The following is a 20,427-nucleotide window of genomic DNA, read 5'->3' as shown; positions in this document are numbered from 1 at the left end:
CGCTAAATGTACAGCACTCTGCGGTTGTGTTCCGGTAGATAAAAAGCAATGAACAAAGAAATAAAAGAAACTGAGAGGGTACGATAAATTTACATAGCAGAAAAAGTAAGACCAAACAGAATTTTATATTATGTCACTCTAGTTATATCGCCTCATTTTTGCAGTGTGACGAGAAAACACTCTTCATATTGATAAACCGACGAAACACATTATTATTTTACGTTAAATAATTTATAGCTTCTTTTATAGATAGCTGGTTGAAAACAATATTTTATATACCACAAGCTCTCTTTATTTTTGTTCCTAAATTAAACAGAACCTCAAATAGTATTATCTGTAAAAGACGTGCCACAGGATATCCTGTTACGTCGAGTTGCTAGGAGCAATGAGAACGGCGTAGCGCAGATGTCGATTACGAAAATAAGGCACTAGTTTGCCAAAAATTCGTTTCATTTTGTCGCTGAGCATTTCGTACAAAATGGCAACGGAGACAATTCGCTTTCCGGAGATTAATACTCACAGTATTTATGCTGGTAAATTCAAGGATATGACGCCGTCCATCAAAGCGGTAAATGTCACTATTATTTATTCTTTCACCTCAGACTAGGAGGTTTTGTTACAAAGCTAATAATATTATTTTCTTCCCTACTAGGTCACCATCAGTTGCAATACTGAACAATAGTTAAAAGACTAATCAAGGGGAGGATTAAGACAATAATTGGTATTAATTTTTAAATATAATGAAATTAAAAAAAAGAGATATATTTGAGAAATTATGACACTTGACAACGATCCATGATTAAACTATTGTAAGAAGGGATTCTTGGAGTTCCACAAGGGTGACGATTGTTGGTGCATTCCACCTGGGAGATGAGAAGTTTTATTTTACTCCCCCCCCCCTTTAAAAAAAACCCAGAAGATAGTGCTTAAACTTACTTTAGATATTTTTATTTTTATTACTTTTTTACAATTCCAGGCTGGAAAGCTGACCTCTACTGGTGATACTGTAGAAATTTGTTTAAAGCCTCCAGACAAAAGAGTGAGTTTTTTTCTTGTTTGTTTTAAATTAAAATTGTAATGAGTGGGAAAAAACATGATCTGCCTGTATGGTAATTTATCTGTATTACAAAAAAATAACTATTTTGAAGACAAACCAGGCTTAATTTTGGACTTCAAAGTAATGATTAGAGTTAGTATTACTCTGAAAGAAAAAAGCATATTCATAAACAATGATCCATCGAATAACGGACTAGGAGCTTGGTTGTGTTTTCTGGTTTTTCAGAACACAAGGTAATGATAGGACAGGGGCATGAGAGATGTAACTGCTTGTTAAGAACGGAGCTTGGAGAAAAGGGATAAATAGTAAGAGAGAAGGGAGGGTAGAAGGGCAGAGAAAGAGAGAGAAGGTGCTTTTTCAGAATGAAAGAATGCTTTGCAGAGCAGGTTTTTCTTAGAAAAAAATAATGGAATTAAGTTGTTTGATTTTTTGTTTTAGGTTAACAATGATACTTAGCAAAGAAAACTTTAACTTGATGATTATATGTTTTTGGTTTTTGTGACAGCCGGAAAGTGCTAGCATTATAAGAAGATTCCGAGCTACATTCCGTCCAGATGTTGGAGTGTCTCGAGTATTTTATGGCAAAACTTATGACCCACAGCTTAAATGGGCAGCAGAAATGCGACATGGAGTCAATACTCATCCATCATTAACATCTGGAGAGCTTGTTCACCCAAGACCAAAGACAGTGTTCCAGCAGAAAATTATAGATAGAAAGGAGAGTGCATATGCATCACATGTCCGTGCACCACTAGGGGTATCATATGACCAGTCCCCTGGATTGCCAAATAATCTAGACACAGTTAAACACACATTTGGTATTCCTAGTAATAAAGGTAAGAATATAAATTTGGAATGTGCATGCATAATTTAGATACAGTTAAGCATGTATTTGGTGTTCATACGAAAATAAGTGAGAATATACAGTTTGAAAGTCCATAAAGCTGTTGTAATAAGGAACACTAGCATGGTCCGATTTTGCTTTTTTGCACTGATTTTTATTTCTTTGTCAACAGTTTGAAGCCAAGGATGCCAAAAATAATTTAATTTTATCAAAAACATAATAGAGTCAAGTGAAAAAGAATCTGTGACAATTTAAAAGTTAAAATTTTTAAAAGTTTCAAATTTGGAAGAGCATGCATTTTTACCTAGTCTAACAAATATAATTCTTTGGTATGTCTTTTGTTGTGTGTGTCACAGATTTACCAGCAGGTGAAATCATCAACCCCAACAAGACATATGCAGAGGTTGAACAAGAATCAGAGGTTGGACATGACATGTATGTTTTCTCTCACAAAGACTACCACACAGGAGAGCATGTCAATCGTAGTTACTATGTACCCCAGTACAATTCCAGTGCTAAATTTGGCAAGCCAACCCCACATGAAAATGATGGAAGAAAAACATGGCAGTCAATGAAGTGGGCCTGTGAGACGGACAAAGATGTAGCTGCACATATAATTTCCAAAAGACTTGATGACTTCCGAGAGAAGACACAGTCACAAATAGGTCAAGGTCTTGACCCGTAAGTGATTCTTTTCTTGTTTAGAAAAAATTATTCTACTGTGTTTCTTTGTTTGGGGGTTTGAAAACACTTTTAATGGACTTTTTTGCATGTTATCAAAAAGTTGCATAACTGCCTTCAGAGCTAATGCAGATCTCTAATAATTAACAGGAATATAATATTTTTACAGGATTTTATTTAATATGTAGCCAGAGAATGGAACTCTCTCCCTTTGTATATCCGCCATCTACTCACAATTGAATCCTTTAAATGTGCACTGAAAACACACCCCTTCCTGAAGCATTACTCCTAACAACAATAGCTTATTGCTACTTATCTACTCATCTTCCTTTACAAAATCACGATATTCTCAGTTCTTGTTACTTACTTCCTCTTTCCGTTCTGTATTTGTCTTTTACTCGTCATCAGTTGCAATACTGAACTATGCTGTTTATCCTTCTGTTATTCACATATTTGTTTGTACTTTATATGTTGTCCATATTTGATTCTTGTTCTTAAGCACTATGAGCATGCTCCTTACGAGTATAAGTATGCAATATAAAAGTCTTATGTTTATTATTATTATTCATTGTATACAACAAGTATATAATATACATTGTATAGGACAGGTATACATTATATATCATGCATAATATACATTGTATGCTGTTCACTCTTTTCTCTCCCCAATCCTTCATCTCCCTGGACAATACTTTTATGTCTTTGTTCTCATACAATTTAATGGACTTTTACTCAACAGCTAGAAAAGTTTTTAAAGTTGTAATTTTGTTTATTAACTACTATCTTCTTCTTGTTATTATTATCAACTCATTTTGGTTGCCATCTGCTCAAAACTTTGTGAGTTATTATGCACAGATCATGTAAAGCTTGCCCTAGATGTATGCATACATTTTAGCTACAAGTTGATCTTTACAAAAGATTTATGCCCTCGTGTATTTGTGAGGACAACAGAGATGATTTCTGAATCCAAAGGGTTGAAGTTATACATTTTTCGAACAAGTTTAGAGGTCATCTAATGGAATGCATACTGTTACCATTTTGTCTAAACTTTTTCTTGTTGGTCACTGTAAATAGTAGCTTATTCTTTTTTGTGATCATTGGAATGTCATTTGTTACTCAGCTTTCCATTCATTAAAATCATTGGGACCATTTCTCAGAATTAAAGTAGCTTATCTTACCATCCTCTTCCTGAGGTAAATGAAACTCCACATAGTTTGATGATTTTATCCTGGTCACAGTGCGTTCAGTATCCTTATAATCACAATAACAAGTGTACTGTCCAACTGGAGTTTGCATTCTGTATCACGTTCCCTAAGGTTTGCTGATGCAAGAAGCCAACATACATAAGATGCCACCTGATGCAGTATGGTGCTTGAGTTTGTAACATTATACTGTCTTGAGCATGTTTGTGTGGCCTCATTTTGATGCTATGTTTTTAATATTTACTGCAGTTTTCATTAGGCCTAAATAAAGGACATGCGCTTAGTACAGATATCATAAGTTCTTTTCAGCATCAGTAGAAAGAGGTTCTTAAAGGGACATTGAATGACTCAGTTTATTCTTGGTCTAATATCTCTAGATTTCTGTTCCTTTTGCACAGATTAAAGTGGAGAAGAATCACATCATCTTAATGTAGCTAGACCAGTATTATACATGATGAGAAATATGCTTTCAGGAAAATACCAATATTGTTGAGTTGATTCTATGTACAGCATTAAGGATACTTTGAACGTGGGTCCAGACCATACATTTGGCCTCCTAATCAAGCCTGATGAGTATGGGGCTGGGGACTTGGTGCACAACCGGGTGCCTGGTAAATACCTACGTGGGAGAGACTGGCAGCGAGGCTTGGTAGCTGCTATGAGACAACAGCTAAAAAAGTTCAACTATCAACACTTTGCTGACCTCATTCATTCTTTCCAGTTCTATGATAAGGTAAGACTGGATTTCAAATGCTGATTGACATTAAAGACTAAATGAGACTGAATAAGATTTTCAGGGAAAAATCATGAACATAGATACTATAAGATTATATGAATTTAACATTCAGTGGGTTCTTGCTGTTATATAGTAAGATTTTTTATGCTATATGATTTCTGTATTTTTATTTTAAGATCAAGCTTGACATAAATCTTTCACATTATCATCTTGGAGTCTGAATTAAGCAGCAGGATAAAAAAAATATTTTTTTTAGCATTAATGAAATTTCAGAAAAGCTTGCAACCTTGAAATATACTTTCTAAAGAATCCTAGTAATAATGAATTGTATAGTTTTCACAAAATGCTTTGGTTTATTGGGGTAGCTGCTATTGATAGCATGGACATGTATAACAAGTCCATGGTTAATAGACTGCATAGGCAGTAAGAGAGGCAAGAATCTTGGTGATGGCTTTAAAGAGTTTCTTGAGAGAGAGAAAGAACATGGGAATTGTGAACCCTAGGTTTTACTGAGGTGAAGCGCATGCATGCTGATCCATTGCAATTTGTACTCCATTGTAGTGAAGCTTTCAATTGTCTCCTCACACCCTTTACTGTGTGATTGGATTACTAATTTATGCTTAAATATAAATAATTTATATTTATACTTTGAGGAGTTGATGTCTGTTTAGGCTTTAGTGTACATAACTTTCTTAGACCATAATCAGTTGTGCTGTCATTTGATTTTGTACAACAAATGAATAAATCATTATTCTGTAACTGGTTTCCATGTGCATATACCACAACCTTGAGAAACTTTTGATAAATTTCTTTTTTAAAGAGAAGTCACTGAAATGAATAATTATTTTCTGCAGGAAGGTAAAGGGAAAATTGATATCGAAGACTTACGTATGGCTTGTGAAAAGTTTGACCTCCCAGTTGATACCTGGCTTCTGGAGCAAGTGATAGACTACTGTGATGTTGACAGAGATGGAAAAATTGATTATATTGAATTTTCCAATTTTCTTAACTGGAAAGACAGGCTTCCACAGGGATTTGCCTTTGTGTCAGGTAATCAAACTCTATCGAAAAAGACAGTTATGCAGGATCTAAATTGTAAATTGGGTCTAAAAATTGTCTAAATGTATCTACATATGAAGAAAAATCTTAAATTAAAGACCATCTTTGTTCTTATGGTTGTAAGTACATGTGTGCACACTTACATGCTTTTTTTAGTGAACACAGCATCTGCTAAGCAATTTCATGATTTTTGAATAAGATACTTTCAAATTCAAAGGCTTAACAAAAATTGTTTGCTGATTTTCACTTCAAGTGTCTGCTATGTCACTTATTTATAGATTGAAGCAATACATTTTGATTGGTTTTTGTTTAGTTTTTTTAAAGTGCTTTGTGTTAATCCTTAAATCTTATCGTTTCCAAAGGTTTCTTACGCTCTTTAAAATGAAAATCATAACTTCATCAAGTACGTGACATATCTAGCATGGATCTAAGATTAAGTATTAGACATCAATAAACTTCAAGCATTGTTGCAGGCAAACCTGTCTTAGAGGAGGCCCCAAAAGATGTCATTGGCAAATACAAGCTAAACCTTTCTGGTGTTGGTGACTCAAAGCCACTTAGTCCGAAGGGTGTGGAGGAAACCCCCCGGCGTCTACAAAAGCAGATCGACCATGCTATAGGCCAGCACCATACCAGTGCAGGCATGATAAATGCTGTTGTTGGTCCAGATGGAATTGATACAAGATGTGAGTATCTATCTTTAGCCTTGCAGCTTTTTCCTTCAGATATACATTTTTAGTCTGTCCATACACTCACAACTCACAAAGACATGCATGGTTATCTCTTGAAAACTATTCTTTTCCTGCATTTGTTTTTGTTCTGTACAATCTGTTTAGCTTGCAATTTTGATCTGTCTTTTTCCTGTTTAACAAACCTCCATGGTCATTATCTTTTGTTTAAGAATAAAATAATTGTTTTTGCCAGTTTTCCGCACATATGGAATACCTAGCATTCGTGCTGACCTTCCTGCCCCACGACTTCGGCGCCTTAATGACATGCTAAACTATGGAGACGAAAGTAGTGCTTATGGTTTGACCAACCCATCTATCTACAGCCAGCATGGTGTCTATGAGAAGGAGCTGCTTATCCCACGAACATCAGAAGAAGTAAGGCATCCTTGTAAATTTGCTTGGATGTCGTTGAATAAACTTCCTTTTGTAATAGCAATACCAATGCATAGTTGAAAGGTGTATCGTTTTAGCTCTGATGTGTTTCCTAGCTTATTGCATCTGGTAGACCAATCTGCTCAACAGCAACAAAAAATGTTTTAACCTCCCATTAACTTCTTTATTGAATAATGGAATCATATGTCAATTCTTGATTTCCAGAGTGTAAAAGTTGCTGACAGCATTGTTAGTAAATATAGTAAACATTTCAAGGTGTATATAAATAATCAGTATATGAAATGGTAGAATAAATCAATGTTAAAAAGTTATGATCGAGATAGCTTTTAAAATTTACCAAGAAACTTTTTTTTTTTTTTTTTAAATCCAAGGATTTCAAGCTTTAAGTGAAATACATGGCATGTATCGATTTGTCATTTTTTTTTATTTGTTTCTTCTTGCAGCTGAAGGAGATTTTTGGAAGTATGAACGTTCATATGACAGGTGACATATTTGAGACCCTTTACAAAGAGATCGCTTCCCAGCACCCTAAAGGTCATGTAAGTGTGGAGGCTTTTCGTAATGCCTTGGATGAGTTTGTTACAGCCCAGATTGTCAACGATGTGCATCCTCTATCAGTTTGATATACCATATGAAGTATGCTATCATATCTCTCAACAGCAGTCTCACACTTAAGACATATGGCATCAACTGAGTCCTCCAGTAATTCCCTGCAGACTTACAATTTGCTGTGATGAAACAGTTTAAGATTTATAAAAAAAAAGCTAATTACAAAACAAGAATGAAAGTAGTAAACTAATAAATATGTAGAATGATTGTATATATGTTGTACCAACTGAAATATTGGACATAGTAGACTAAATTTTGAAAATAAAAAATCCTAAGATTGTGGATATTTGAGATTTGATCATAAATTTAATGAAAACTTAAAATAGTAAAGTTTTAAGAGGACAAAATGTAATATTCTTGAAGATCTTGTTGATGTACACATTTCACTGGCATCTGTGCTAAATTTTGTTAAAGACAATTTCCGTCTACTTGTGGCTTGGTGAATCTTTTGACATCTTTATGAATAATAATAATTAACATGAAAATCCCAAGGGTATTCACGTTAATGCCAGCATTTGACACCAATAATATTCACTTTCTTTTATGCTCAGTTTTGTGTGGAATGCATCAAAGAATACCCACAGCATTAACCTTCTATGATTGCTTAAAATTAATATAAGATTATTCAGTCAGCATTACCTTTGTTATTATTCTTTCACTGTTGTGCTCACAAGAGGCCATACTTAAACAGGAGGTATATAGCTACTTTCTGGGTGCCTTTACTTCTGGTTAATTTTCATGGTTTAAGAGGCTGCAGGTGCCATAGCTTTGGGCTGAGTGCAAGACTGGGAATTTTGGTCTTTAGCACCAGGAATATCTTATTTCTCTTGTCTAATACTACCACTATGGCAGATGTAGCTGTTGTCTGAACGTTCATCAGCATTACAAATAACTGGAAGTTTTACAACCATTTTTCATTTAGATTTTGTAAACCAGTATTACATTTTTATTATTTTGATATCCAGCATTAGAGATGCCTGAAGCTGAGTGCAACTTATTCTTCAGCAAGGCTTGGCTATAACCAGCAGCATTATAAATGTGCATTTTTAAAGCACCATTAACATTAAGCAACTTTGACTGTTGCTCGTGTGTATGTGTGATGTATGTATAAGTGTTTTTACATATACTGGATCAAATAATGTTTTATTAAATAGTATACTGTATATATACATCAGTTATAAGTGATGGAGTCTTTCCCTTTCTTTCTTGTTACTTTTTTCTACTGAACATGGGAACTTTTCACATATCTTTACACTGTGATAAATACAGAGATTATATGCATCAAAATATTGTCATGTGATGCACTGGAATATTTATAACTCCAGGTTTTTTTTAATACATAGGAATATAATTATAAATTATTATGCCATTTGGCCATGATAGCTGATTAGTGTCTAGGCTTATCTTGGAATAAATATCTTTTATCATAACACATTTTTTCTCTGTCTCAGATGTGTGCAAATGTCTGCATGGGTGTGTTACAAAGAACTGGAAAAGGTGGATGATTTTTTTTAAATATGACAACAATATTGCAGATCAAATTTCTTAATCCTTAAAATAAAACTTATGCAACTGATTTATGAGAACTATTTAAGACTTTGTCAGAAAAGTTCATAGTTTGTTGCTCAAAAATCATTGACAGTCAGAAAAAGAAAATAAAGGGTTAAACTGATAAATTAACATTAAGGTGTTTTGCTAGAAAGGTGACACCGTGGTGAATGCCAAGAGACTTTTCTTAGATTACGGGAGAGAACAAAGCGCCTGATCATCACCCCAAAATTTATGTACACCAATCAGGAACTGGAGCATTCTTCTTGGAGCAAAGAACTGTTTCAAATAGTGCCTCATCACCCTTGCCATGCACATTTCCAGCCTCACAGCTGCTAGATACATTCTGTGTTTTTTCTGGAAAAAGTCAACAACATAAGGGCAAGTCTTGACCACTCATCAACTAGTCCCAGCTTCCCCAACTTTGCCGGAGCACCAGCTTTGCTGATTTGTGCTGGTCACTGACAATCATGTCAGAGACATCATCACTGCCAAAGAAATCTTGTGTAGTGGATCCTGTTCCGACCACCATCTTGTTTGAGTGCCTTAACACATTGATTCCAGTTATCACAGACATCATCAATTATTCCCTTTCTACTGGCTCTGTTTCTCCCTCTTTTAAACATTCTGCTGTCATTCTACTATTAAGAAGTCTAACCTTGACACAAAAAACATCCTAAAGAACTACCGCCCAGTCTCTAACCTTCCTTTCTTATCAAAGATCCTGGAGAAAGTCGTCCTTCACACCCAGTCCATTACTGGCTGAACTGCAAGGTGGGGAAGAAACTACAAAGGACCTTACTGTTACATGCCAAAGAGTCTGGGAATGCAAAAAAATGGATGCAAACACTAGTCATACTCCTCCCAAAAAAAATGAAAGTAGCAAACAATGCCAGAACTACAGAACTGTAAGCCACCCAAGCAAAGTCACGCTAAAGGTCATGCAGAACCTCATCATCACCACTGCAAGGAACTGCTAGTACAAGAACAGGCTATGTAGAAGCACAGTTGAGCAGATCTTCAACTGGCACATCCTCATAGAGCATCTTCAGCATCAGTGGAACCTTTACCACAACCTCATGGACTCTAAAAAGGCATTCACCACAATATAATAGCCACAGAAAAGAGTATGTTGCAAATGTGACCATCTGCCAAGAACATTTTAGTCAAATGTTTTCAAAATGTTTTAATTTCTTCTGCAAATTATAGTCAATTGACTAGTCAGCAAACTAGTCTTCCTCTGCAGATTTATGACATCCTTCATCCTTACTGTTTGTTCCTCTTTGTGTCTTCTGTGTTTATCTCATGTCTCCTACTTGTCTGAGAGGATGCTCCTTTATGAGTGTGATTATGCATGATATAAATGATGTTTTTTATTTTTATTATTATTGTTATTGAATTCTCCTCACTGTGGTAGATGAAAGGTAAAAGTAGTCCTGTGATCTTATGGCTGTAAGAGCATGAGGTGTTCAAAGCCTCACTAGCATTTTTGTAAGGGTGATGACTATCTCCTCGATCTATTACTGTCTTTTCTTACTGGACGCACACTCAAGCAGGGGTGAGAAAAGTATGCAGCCCACAGATGTCTTTGGACCAGCCCATCTGCCAAAATGTGAAGTGCATTTTTCTTTTTAAATTCATCCTAGGTTAATGTGATTGAAATTTAATTTATAAAGTACAACAGCATTAGAAATCTGCAATCCGTAACATTCTAACCCAGACAAAGTACAAAGATAACAAATAACATGGGTGACATATTTGATGGAGTCATTAGAGAACACTGGCGGCGGCTGCCTTCAAAGGAAAAGTTGGTTTTAAAGTTTTATTGTGAGGGAATTCAAACAGTTTCACTTTACACAATAAATTCTGTAAGTGAACGCCATTATGTACTCATTTGTTTTCCATTCCATTATCACTAAGTTTGTTTTGTTGTCACCTGGCCTGGATTATTTTTATATTTTACGGGCCCGCCTCATAGCTTAGAATTTTTAGACCGGCCCACAAAAATAAAACTTTGCCCACTTGGCTTTCTGAGTGAGAAATATACTAACCAGAAAATGCTTTTGGAATGAACATATTCAATCAAGTCACAATATTGCCTACAATACTGCACAGAGCTTTGATTTTTATCTTCTGCTGTTTTTCATGCTAGACAGCTAAACCAGTTGCAGTGATAGGCCATCATTTTCTGCATTGATACAGCTGATCCTAACAGTTTCTTCTGCAGGTTTGCCACCTTAATGAACCAATGCCATGCTGTGACATGAAGACTTAGCTGGTAAGCCAGCGTTTTATGCCAGCGAGCAGTTGGGCATCAAAACTCATGTGAAATCAGTACTGGACTAATTAGCGTATCTGGCGATTTAAACATCACTTTGCTGACTTATGACCGCCTGACTTATGCCTGCGGCCCACACTTTGAGAACCACTGCCATAGGTCATCAAACATGGGGCATGCTTGAAGAATATATATGTTGCATATGATAAATTGAGTTTGTGCAGGCGTGCCAGGGGTCAACAGTTATCAGCCCTAAAGACCTTTGCTTCTGAAAATCCTTAAAGAAGATTATTAGGCTGGACAATTAGGCAGATACAAAAGGCACTGATACACAAAGGTAAATGAAAGTAATCTAGTCACATTGGAATTTAAAGCTTAAAAATATTTTAATCAGAATGGGGTTTATTTGTAATGAGTGAAAAGCATTAAGCAAGCATATTAGTGTGTATGCATGTACAGATTTGAATGTGAGTGAGAGAAAGATGAAGAAATATTCCATCTGTTTAATATGACCTTATGTGTAGCCTACAATGTCAGAGAATCATCTTAATTTCCTTTATATCCATGAAGGATATCAAAACATCAAATAACATTAAATTTTATATCCAGGGAAGAGAATCACCATTGCTGTTATATTGTGATGAGCGCCAGCCAGAAGAGCAGCTTGTACCAGATGCTCTGCCATCATGCGAGCCAGCTCTCTCTCTTGTTCTTCCACTGTCCCTTGTCCTTCTAGTTGAAGATGTGACTGTACAGGAATGGACAGCATATCAATGCCTTCCTGTTTCACCAAAATTTGATCCTCTAGATCTCCTAAACAGCTGCCAACTTCTGTCTTTAGGTCTGCAGGTATATTCAGCACTGATGCAGAGTAATCTGGATGAACCTTTTCTGTCACTGCTGCATCATTCATGCCCTTTTCTGATATCAGAAAATTACCATGCCTTTTGACAGAACCAGTTTCCACCTTCTCTGATTGGTTCTTTGGGCTCTCAGGGTTGAACAGAACCTTTTTGCTGACAGAAGCAAGCTCACTTCCTGGTCTGCTTGTCTGAACACCCAGTAGCTCCGCAACAGAGATGGACATTTTGCGTGGTGGTGGAATCTGATTTGCAGGCAGCAGCTGTGGATGAAAATATTATTTCTAAATAGCAAACCACATTCTTCATAGACAGCAACATTATCTTTTAAGGCTATGTTTGACAGGAGAAAGGGTGCCAGAAATGACTAGATCTCATTGTGCAGACAGAAGGCTTTTAAATAAAATTGTGATTTAATTTTACGATTGCACGAATTGAGATAAATCTACATTTGTTTAAATTTAAATGAAAAATCTCATGCTGTTTAATCTCCTGTACTGTGAGTCAGTAGAATGGTTTGAGGAGGACTTAACCACAACATTTACTTTGGAAACCCACAGCAAAGATCTGATGGAAAATAATGTCAAAAGAACGTTTTACTAACATGCCTGAACTTGTTTTTCTATCCATGATGTTGGAAATGCCATGTCTGGGAGTGTGTATATGTACATTATCATGCATACATTTGTGTATGCATTCACATAATGCACTTCATTATGACTAAAATACAAGAACATGGCTTGAAACAAGTTGGTAATGTAGAAAAGAATCTTTTTAAAATTTATTTCCTGCAAGTTGACAATAACGCTTACTCTCATGAGAAGATTTGCCACTTCCTGGTCTGAGAAAATGTCCCATATCCCAGTTGTTCCAAGAACAAGGAACTGTGCATACTGGTCCACCACTACATTTGTAGCATATGGCTCCACAAGTACACATTTCTTTAAACTTAAGTCACCATGGTTGCCAAGACCCCTGGTTGTTGACAGTACTCCATTTACATGGTTCTTCTTTGAGCTAGAAGTTATGGTGCCACCTTTGATAAAATAAGTGACCCAATGTTTACAGTGGAACTTGGTAAGTTTGTAACTAAACAATATAATGTTAAATAGACAAAAACATAAAGATGCTCCAGCCTATGACACCAGTGAATGTCTATCATGATTACAACATTAATGATCATAAATGACAACAAAAATATGTAAAACATTAATGTTGGATTAAAACCTAGGAATGGAAGTACAAGCAGGTAAGCAGGTGCTTTCCCTATTTTTCAAAACGAGCTATACTGAAACTGAGGTGAGAGTGCAAATTGATCCTCAGAAGTCTATATCCTTTAGAAAATCAAGATAAAACAATAATGGGATGTCATAAAATACATATGTATACATATTGCCAAAATACCTCAGTCTGCACTTTGACAAACTTACCTGCTTTGATCACTCTCTCCCTCTCCTTTGGATTGTCTGGAGTGTGGTCACGTGACAGTCTGTAAGCTCTGTTGCCTCTCACTAACACAGCGCGAACACTGCCTTAAAAAGAAAAAGAATCTTAAAATCTTATCTAAATGTTTAATTTTAAAAAAATTATATGTAAGCAGTATGTATAGCTAGTTGTTTAGGGCAAAACTAAATAAAATTCAGATTTTTCAGAAAAAAGTATTATTTGTCTCAACTTTATGCTAATACATGAGATATAGTTTTATTGTGAAAACAGCAAGTAAAAAGAAGAGAGACAGATCTTTTCTGGTGTCATACTGGAACCATAAGCCTTTAAAATTCAATCATAATTCACATTCTCCCGCTGTGCTGTTTAAATGAAGATCATTGTAGTCCACTAAAATCTGTTCATGCTTTTGAACAGACAATGCAGATATTAAGATGGAAAATCATTAAGCTGAAAAAGAGAAAAAGAAGCATGATATGACAAATAAACCTGACCAGCATTTGCAAGGTGAATGTAGCCTTTAACCTTTGGTGGGTCAAAAATCTTTTCTCCATCATTTTTCTTGTCATTGGTACCTTCCATCTCTCTTTCTGTTGTATCTTTTCTGCTGTCAACCATTTCACTGTTTTCTGTCTTGTCAGATAAACTTTCTATCAGTACAGTAAGTGCTGAGCACCCACTCCAACGTACTTTGGACCACTCATCTTTACCATAAGACAGCAGGATGTCCAGAAGATGGTAGCTCTTGTCAAACGCTTTTGCGATTTCTTTGGCCTTTGGATGTTGTGTCTTCTCTGTCTTACCATCTGTTGATTTCAATGTATTCTGCAGGGTTGAAGAAGGAAACTCTGTCTGCAGTTTATCATACTTTTCTTCACATAGCTGAATAATATGCTGAGTCATTTCATCATCATCTTGATGAATGTTGACATGGTGAAAACTGTTTTCATGTAAATGCTTACTGTTTTGGGCTGATTTTTCCTGGCACTTATCTTTATCATTTAATCTTTCGTCGCTTGAATTCAGGTCCAGTTTTGAATCAGGACCGAAGACAAAACTATGATGGGCAATATCTGTATAAGCACTGTAGTTTTCAACATGTGTTTCCTTCAATGATTTGTCAGATTTACATAGCTCATGTAGAAACATCTTATGCAGCAGACTTGCAGCAACTTCAGCAGTAAAGTGGCCATGATATCCATCAAACAAACCCAAATAACACTTACTGGCATCCTGACCAAAACAGTCTTGATATACATGTGTGTCCTCCATGTCACTATTCCAGCGTTTATTTGCACTTGAGCTTATGCCAACAGCAAGTGCACAACCAGGGCTGCAGGTTAGTGCTACAGTTTTGCAGCTTGTATCAACATGTTCTCTTACCTGGCGACATACTTCAAAAGTGTCTTCAAGATCTGCTTTGAGAAGCTCATATGCTTCATTGATCTTCTGAATCTGCTTTGGCTCTATAGGGCTGTCTATGCTTGTCTCTTTTTTGAGTCTGTGAATAGCAGCATTCCTTTTCTTCAGAAGTGAGTCCAAGTTTTGTGGTCTCCTGGTTCCTTTGTAGTTCAGAGTTAACAGAGCCTTATGATAATCACGATGGTGATTAAGGTGCCTTATGTCAATGTATACTCTGCATTGATCACATGGCAATGTTATATCTGGCTTATATGTATAATCTGTCAGAAATGTCTCTGGTGTATCTGAAAATAAATTAAAACAAGGAACTTGTTACTCATTTTTTTTAATTTTCAGTTACAAAGTCAATCTCATTGTATGATTATCATTTTAAGCGTATATATGACAAAATCATGATTTACCGGTATGTGCAGGTATCATCTTTATCACATCAGATGTGTGATCAGTGCTAAGAACACTTCAATTAGCCGATATATATATTCAGCTGAATATAAGAGCAATGAATTTTAAACTTCGGCTTGTATCTCACGAGATACTACAGTTTATTGTAGTTTCAATAAAAGATACATTCAACTTCTCGAAATGTACCTGCTTTTAAAAAAATCAATCATGGTCAGTATATCTCACCTGATCGCTTGATATCCTGACCTTTGAACAGATCAGTCATAGGTTGTTCTGGTGTTGTTTCATTACCCCCATTCTCGATGTTCTCCACCCTTACCTCAGATTTAATCTTTGTTTGGCCGTCGTCGGAGCTATAATCTGTGAACTGCTGTACAGGCGATGTCATTGTTGCTTATTAAACGTGGCGTGCAATCAATTTAATTTATCGCATTCCTCTCTTTAAATTGTGTTTTCTATCAGTCGAGCAGAATCAAACTCAAAAAGGCTTGATACCTTGCTCAGTACTATGCACTAAAATAATTTCTATTTTCCACTTCCTATCGTAATTAAGACGCTAAACATGTCAGATAAGAAACGTGAGTATCGTGCCAAGACCGATGTCGCGCGACTGTGCGTATCTAAGGCTAACCGTCGCTAAGTAAACAGGAGTCCCAGAGTGCCGTCCCCTGGATCACCTTGCTCAACACTCCAGATTGTCTCCCTTGACAGCCACAACTTGTCAAATACAATCTAAACTTCATTTGTTGGGTGCACTGGTGTGATTTATCAACAAATCACACCTTCTATCGTTTCTCGTTTGTTTTTTTGTTTGTTTAACTTCTAAATTGTTGAAATATATATTTCCTTCAAGTCATTATAAAAACTTCATTTATTTTACTTTTTATTATAATAATTATAGGATTTGTAGAACACATCCCCAGACAGAGGCGAGCTTGATGCACTTCACAAGAGACCACGGTTAGTGGAGAAAGAGGCTGTCTGGTATAGTCGTCAAAATTGAGTACGAACAAGCATAAAATACATAAACAAACATGGACCAGTTAGTAAATACAAGAAAAATGAAGGAATTCAGAGACAGGAGTCTGGAGTAGAAAGGACAACAGGATGAATAGCTATACATGTTGTAGATATTTGAGAAAGAGATATGTTTTAAGTCCACATAGAAAGCATGTACCGACTCCGCTGTGCGGAGAGACGGAGGCAGGCCAATCCAAATACTGAGGCCGGAGAAGGAGAAAGAGCGACGGCCAAATATATCCAGTCTGCTACGTGGAATAGAGAGAAATCTAGCGTGGGTAGTGCGAACTGACCTGTGGGTTGGTACAGCAACACATTATTACACATTAACTCTTAAACCTATGTACAGAAGGGGGAAGGGAAATAGATACATTTTGCTTACGCTTCCTCTTGATAAAGAGGAATCTGGGTTAAGGACCTGCTTTTGTGTTCACCTCCACGTACACAGTATATATTACGGGAACAACAGAAACAGAACAAAACGCATCCATTTGTCTGTTAGTCTTAAAGACCCAGCAACTTTCGCCATTTCTCTAAGGTTTCCACTAAGATTCTTTTTTATATAAAACCCTGGTAATTAAAATAAAAAGAGAAGAAAGGGATTTTTTAACAAGCGTACGTTCTGTGGCAACCATATTAAGAGCAGGCCTTATTTCAACAATTATACATGAAACACGTTTTCAAGGTTCAAGGTTATGATACTTAAAATATTTAATCAGCAGTGACAATAGTAGAATGCAATTAAAACAAATAATGCCCATAATGTCGTATCATCATGCAAAATATTTTTAATTAGACGAAGTAAGAAATCTAGTCTCGGTTTTAACTTTTTACTCAAAGCAACAGTAAACAAATTATTTTGTCAGATGTCTTTAAAAAACCCAAGAATTTTACATCCAGTTTTGACTGTAATAAAGAAAACAGAAAAGAAAAAAAGGGATTGTTATAATAGTGTAAAAAATAAATTAGAGAAGTGAAATTCACTTAGATTGTAGCTTTTTGAGGGGCTCTGACAAAAAGGAAGGGGATAGGACAGCATTGTGGCGGATTGTATATATATATTGGTTAACAACTTTATTAGTTGTATTAATGTAAATGATGTAGATTTATAAAATGTGGTGTTTGCATTGATCTTGGTAAATGAATGATACGTCACTAACGAAGCATAGCCCCTGGTAACCGTTTGGATTTTTATCGTTTATTTTTGGTAAAACCCTCAGATGCGTCTCGTCGTTTTCATCCATTAAAGCGTGTAAACTTTGAATTTATTTATTTATTTTTTTTATCTTATTTTAACCCTACACACAGACTCACACACTCACTTTCCCCAGTTCTCCAGTCTCTCAAAGGTACGACCTCTCCCTCTCACTCTCTCTCACACACACACACGGTTGCTTCACCTTGCAAACCCTGCTCTGATCTTGCGCGACTTACTTGCAGACCTTTGTCGGCGGCTTTGCTTTGATGTGGCGCCCGACCCCCGCTGGAGCTGCAAGCCTGGAGCAGAAAGGGGCGGGGTGAGGGCGGGGCCGATGTCACATTCGCCTCGCGCTGCGACCTCTTTGACCCCGTGGAATGCCTTCCTGGCTCCGCGGTAGCGCATACGTATTTGCTCCCACTGAGCGTGATGGGTAATGATGAATCACCTGTATTTACTGGTTCACTGTTACAGGTGATCACATTGCTTCTATGCAATCCGCGTGTGGTAACCATTTCTACCCTGTATGTTTACCATTAGATAAATCATAAACATCCGAGTCTATGAATAAACCTGTTAATTTAGGGGAGGAAAGCTGTTCGAGGAGCTTGAAATATATTCATTATCAGATAGAAAATCGCATTCTAGCCGCACAACTAAATTTGAGGTTTCGTGAGCCTGCGGTTTTGTGTTTTGTTGCCAATAAGGGTATAATTTTTTCTCATCTGTTAAATGTTTAATATAATAAATAATATATATACACACAAAAATAACAAAGATATAGTGAGGTACAGTACTCCCGCAGTCCTCCGTGTTTCTCCTTCAACCTTATGCGTAACGATCTGCACTCTTGCTTTGGTTTCCGACGTCCGATGGTAGCGAAGTTAGTAGACATTGTAATGTTTAGTAATGTATTATAATAATGAAATATGAGCTTCGGTCAGGACCCAGTAAACAGCACATTTAGAGATAACTTATCATCTAATAAATTAAAATGCATTTACGAGCAGAAAAACAATATTGTGAGCTTGCGTGTTTAAATATTTTTTTCAGAAGTAATCTGTTCCTGTCTCTACCGCCTTTGCCTGTAGCTTTTACCCTCTTCCACCAGCATGCACTAATTGACAAGAATGGCTTGCTTTTCTTTTAAATATAAAGATTTGTAGGAGATTTGTGTTACCCGTTATGTTGTACTGTTTATTTGTGCCATTTGGTTATCTTATATTCCATATAGTTTATACAAAGCTCACAATATGCTATTTAATTTAATTAATTTTATTTGATTTGTGTTTTTATACATAATTACAATCTGCTTGTGACTGCGATTATCTGCAATAGGACCCAGGACATATGAAGGTTTGAATCTTCTCAAAACTCAGTCTTCTTTGTCTTCCTTTTCTTCCACACACCAGCATCCACCCGCATAATGTGTGCGGACGTATCCACACGTAGCAACAAATCTGTAACTGTTGACTCACCGTGACCTTTAACCTTGACTGTAGGTTGTGCCTGATGTCTTTATTGCCACTCATCATGAATAGGCTTTGAATCGACTCCGTTCATCGGCGATTTTTAACGGGAAATGTTCCTGGCGTTCTTTTATTACTCCTTTGCTTTGGATTTAGTCGGTGGCCTGGCTGTCAGAGGGGTTAACGGGCGGTTAGGTAGTTTCGGTATATAAAACCGCTGTAACTGACGTTATGGCTGTAACATGTACCCTACCACTTAAACTCTGGACACAACCTTTACCCTCGCAACTAGTCTCCACACTTAGCTAAACATCTCTAACATGTAACCTTAACACCTTGCAAAACAAGGTCAACATTGTCGCGGAAAGGGAGTGGAGGGAGAGCAGACGATAACAAGGACGATTCTTTATTAAAACCGGTGATTAAAAATGTCTTCTTCGTTTGAATTACATCATCTCAAATAACATGTCCCCATTTTTCATTCAGCTTATACAGTTTTTCATCAGGTCAGTACCATCAGACCATACCTTGATGTTCAGGCAACAAAGGCAGAAGGTATGGCTGTAGATTATTTTTCAAGATTCGATTTTCTGCCTACATTTCTAGACGGCGAAGTATTTTTTTTTTAAATAAAGAGAAACCTCCAAATCGAAAGAAACCATCGATATACTTATGTTTTTCACAACTACTCTAAGACGCCTGTCCGTCCACAATGCTTTGGTTAGAACAGGAAGCGACAGGGGCGCCATCTACATGATTTTGGGGTTAGAGAAGTAATCTGCGACAGACCACTATAAAATCCACTTGGGGGAGAAAAAAAAAACAACCACCAAGAGCGAGGGAGAGATGGCGGCGAGAGGGCGTAGATAGAGGCCCAGTCCAAGAGAACCATCACAACTCTCTATAAGACACTGTGCTTGCACCTTGGTGGCTGCATGGGTCGAGATGGGGGCATCACTGGAATCTGTTCCTCCGCTTGCTGACTCGGTGTAGCTGGAGATCTGAGGCCGCTGTATCTTTGTTCTGGCCCCGCCAAAGAGAAGGCAAGGGGTCATGTTGGCGTATCGCTGCTCTTCACTTGTCGTCAGGCTGCTATTACAGGTCTATGAGTGGAGCCTGGGAATTGGTTTGATTTCCTCCCTGTTCACTCCCATACGCTACCCACCCTCTCTCTCTCATGCACACACACATGACTTGCGGTACTACATTGTGGCAGATTGGTGTACCGCAATAGATGTTTAAAAAGTATAATTCCCATCACCACTTGCAATGCATAACTCTGACATGACCCTGTGGTAATCAACATTAATAAAACCTTCATCAAGCTGGCTCAATGATAACTTGGTTATTTGGTCTCGGCTTCATGATTGCATTGACCTTCGGTTTCTGGACAAGACTGCACAGACGGTGAACTGGAACTTGTGAAGTCCGAATTAACTCTCTTGCAATTCATGATCCTTGCTTTAGCTTCC

The 20,427-nt window shown here is 36.8% G+C and overlaps 2 protein-coding genes across 2 annotated transcripts; one reads left to right on the top strand and one right to left on the bottom strand.

Annotated features, from left to right (window-relative positions):
• The first annotated feature begins 351 nt into the window (after window positions 1-351).
• LOC112576942 (EF-hand domain-containing family member B-like) lies at window positions 352-8,742 on the top strand. The gene is made up of 9 exons (XM_025259866.1): window positions 352-568; window positions 977-1,039; window positions 1,563-1,893; window positions 2,258-2,582; window positions 4,295-4,517; window positions 5,375-5,570; window positions 6,053-6,265; window positions 6,504-6,685; window positions 7,147-8,742. Exons 1-9 carry the CDS (start codon window positions 479-481, stop codon window positions 7,324-7,326), a joined length of 1,803 nt encoding a protein of 600 aa, XP_025115651.1. The 5' UTR covers window positions 352-478; the 3' UTR covers window positions 7,327-8,742.
• Window positions 8,743-10,601: 1,859 nt separating this feature from the next.
• On the bottom strand, window positions 10,602-15,907 carry LOC112576886 (protein phosphatase 2C-like domain-containing protein 1). Its single transcript, XM_025259756.1, has 5 exons — window positions 15,494-15,907; window positions 13,939-15,150; window positions 13,429-13,530; window positions 12,811-13,034; window positions 10,602-12,261 (listed from the first exon to the last, which is right to left on the bottom strand). Exons 1-5 carry the CDS (start codon window positions 15,654-15,656, stop codon window positions 11,731-11,733), a joined length of 2,232 nt encoding a protein of 743 aa, XP_025115541.1. The 5' UTR covers window positions 15,657-15,907; the 3' UTR covers window positions 10,602-11,730.
• Between the last annotated feature and the right edge of the window lie 4,520 nt (window positions 15,908-20,427).

Source organism: Pomacea canaliculata, linkage group LG1 (genome assembly GCF_003073045.1).
Source record: "Pomacea canaliculata isolate SZHN2017 linkage group LG1, ASM307304v1, whole genome shotgun sequence".
NCBI lineage: Eukaryota > Metazoa > Mollusca > Gastropoda > Architaenioglossa > Ampullariidae > Pomacea > Pomacea canaliculata.
The sequence above is the reverse complement of the archived record's forward strand: the minus strand, read 5'-3'. Positions and strand labels throughout refer to the sequence as shown.

Excerpts from the sequence above, each read along its gene's own strand:
- LOC112576942 (XM_025259866.1), top strand. The coding sequence starts at position 479 with ATGGCAACGGAGACAATTCGCTTTCCGGAGATTAATACTCACAGTATT. Across the intron at positions 4,518-5,374 it reads CTTTCCAGTTCTATGATAAG|GAAGGTAAAGGGAAAATTGA; the intron begins GTAAGACTGGAT and ends TATTTTCTGCAG. Across the intron at positions 6,266-6,503 it reads AGATGGAATTGATACAAGAT|TTTTCCGCACATATGGAATA; the intron begins GTGAGTATCTAT and ends TGTTTTTGCCAG.
- LOC112576886 (XM_025259756.1), bottom strand. The coding sequence starts at position 15,656 with ATGACATCGCCTGTACAGCAGTTCACAGATTATAGCTCCGACGACGGC. Across the intron at positions 15,151-15,493 it reads TCAGGATATCAAGCGATCAG|ATACACCAGAGACATTTCTG; the intron begins GTGAGATATACT and ends ATTTATTTTCAG. Across the intron at positions 13,531-13,938 it reads CATTCACCTTGCAAATGCTG|GCAGTGTTCGCGCTGTGTTA; the intron begins GTCAGGTTTATT and ends TTTCTTTTTAAG.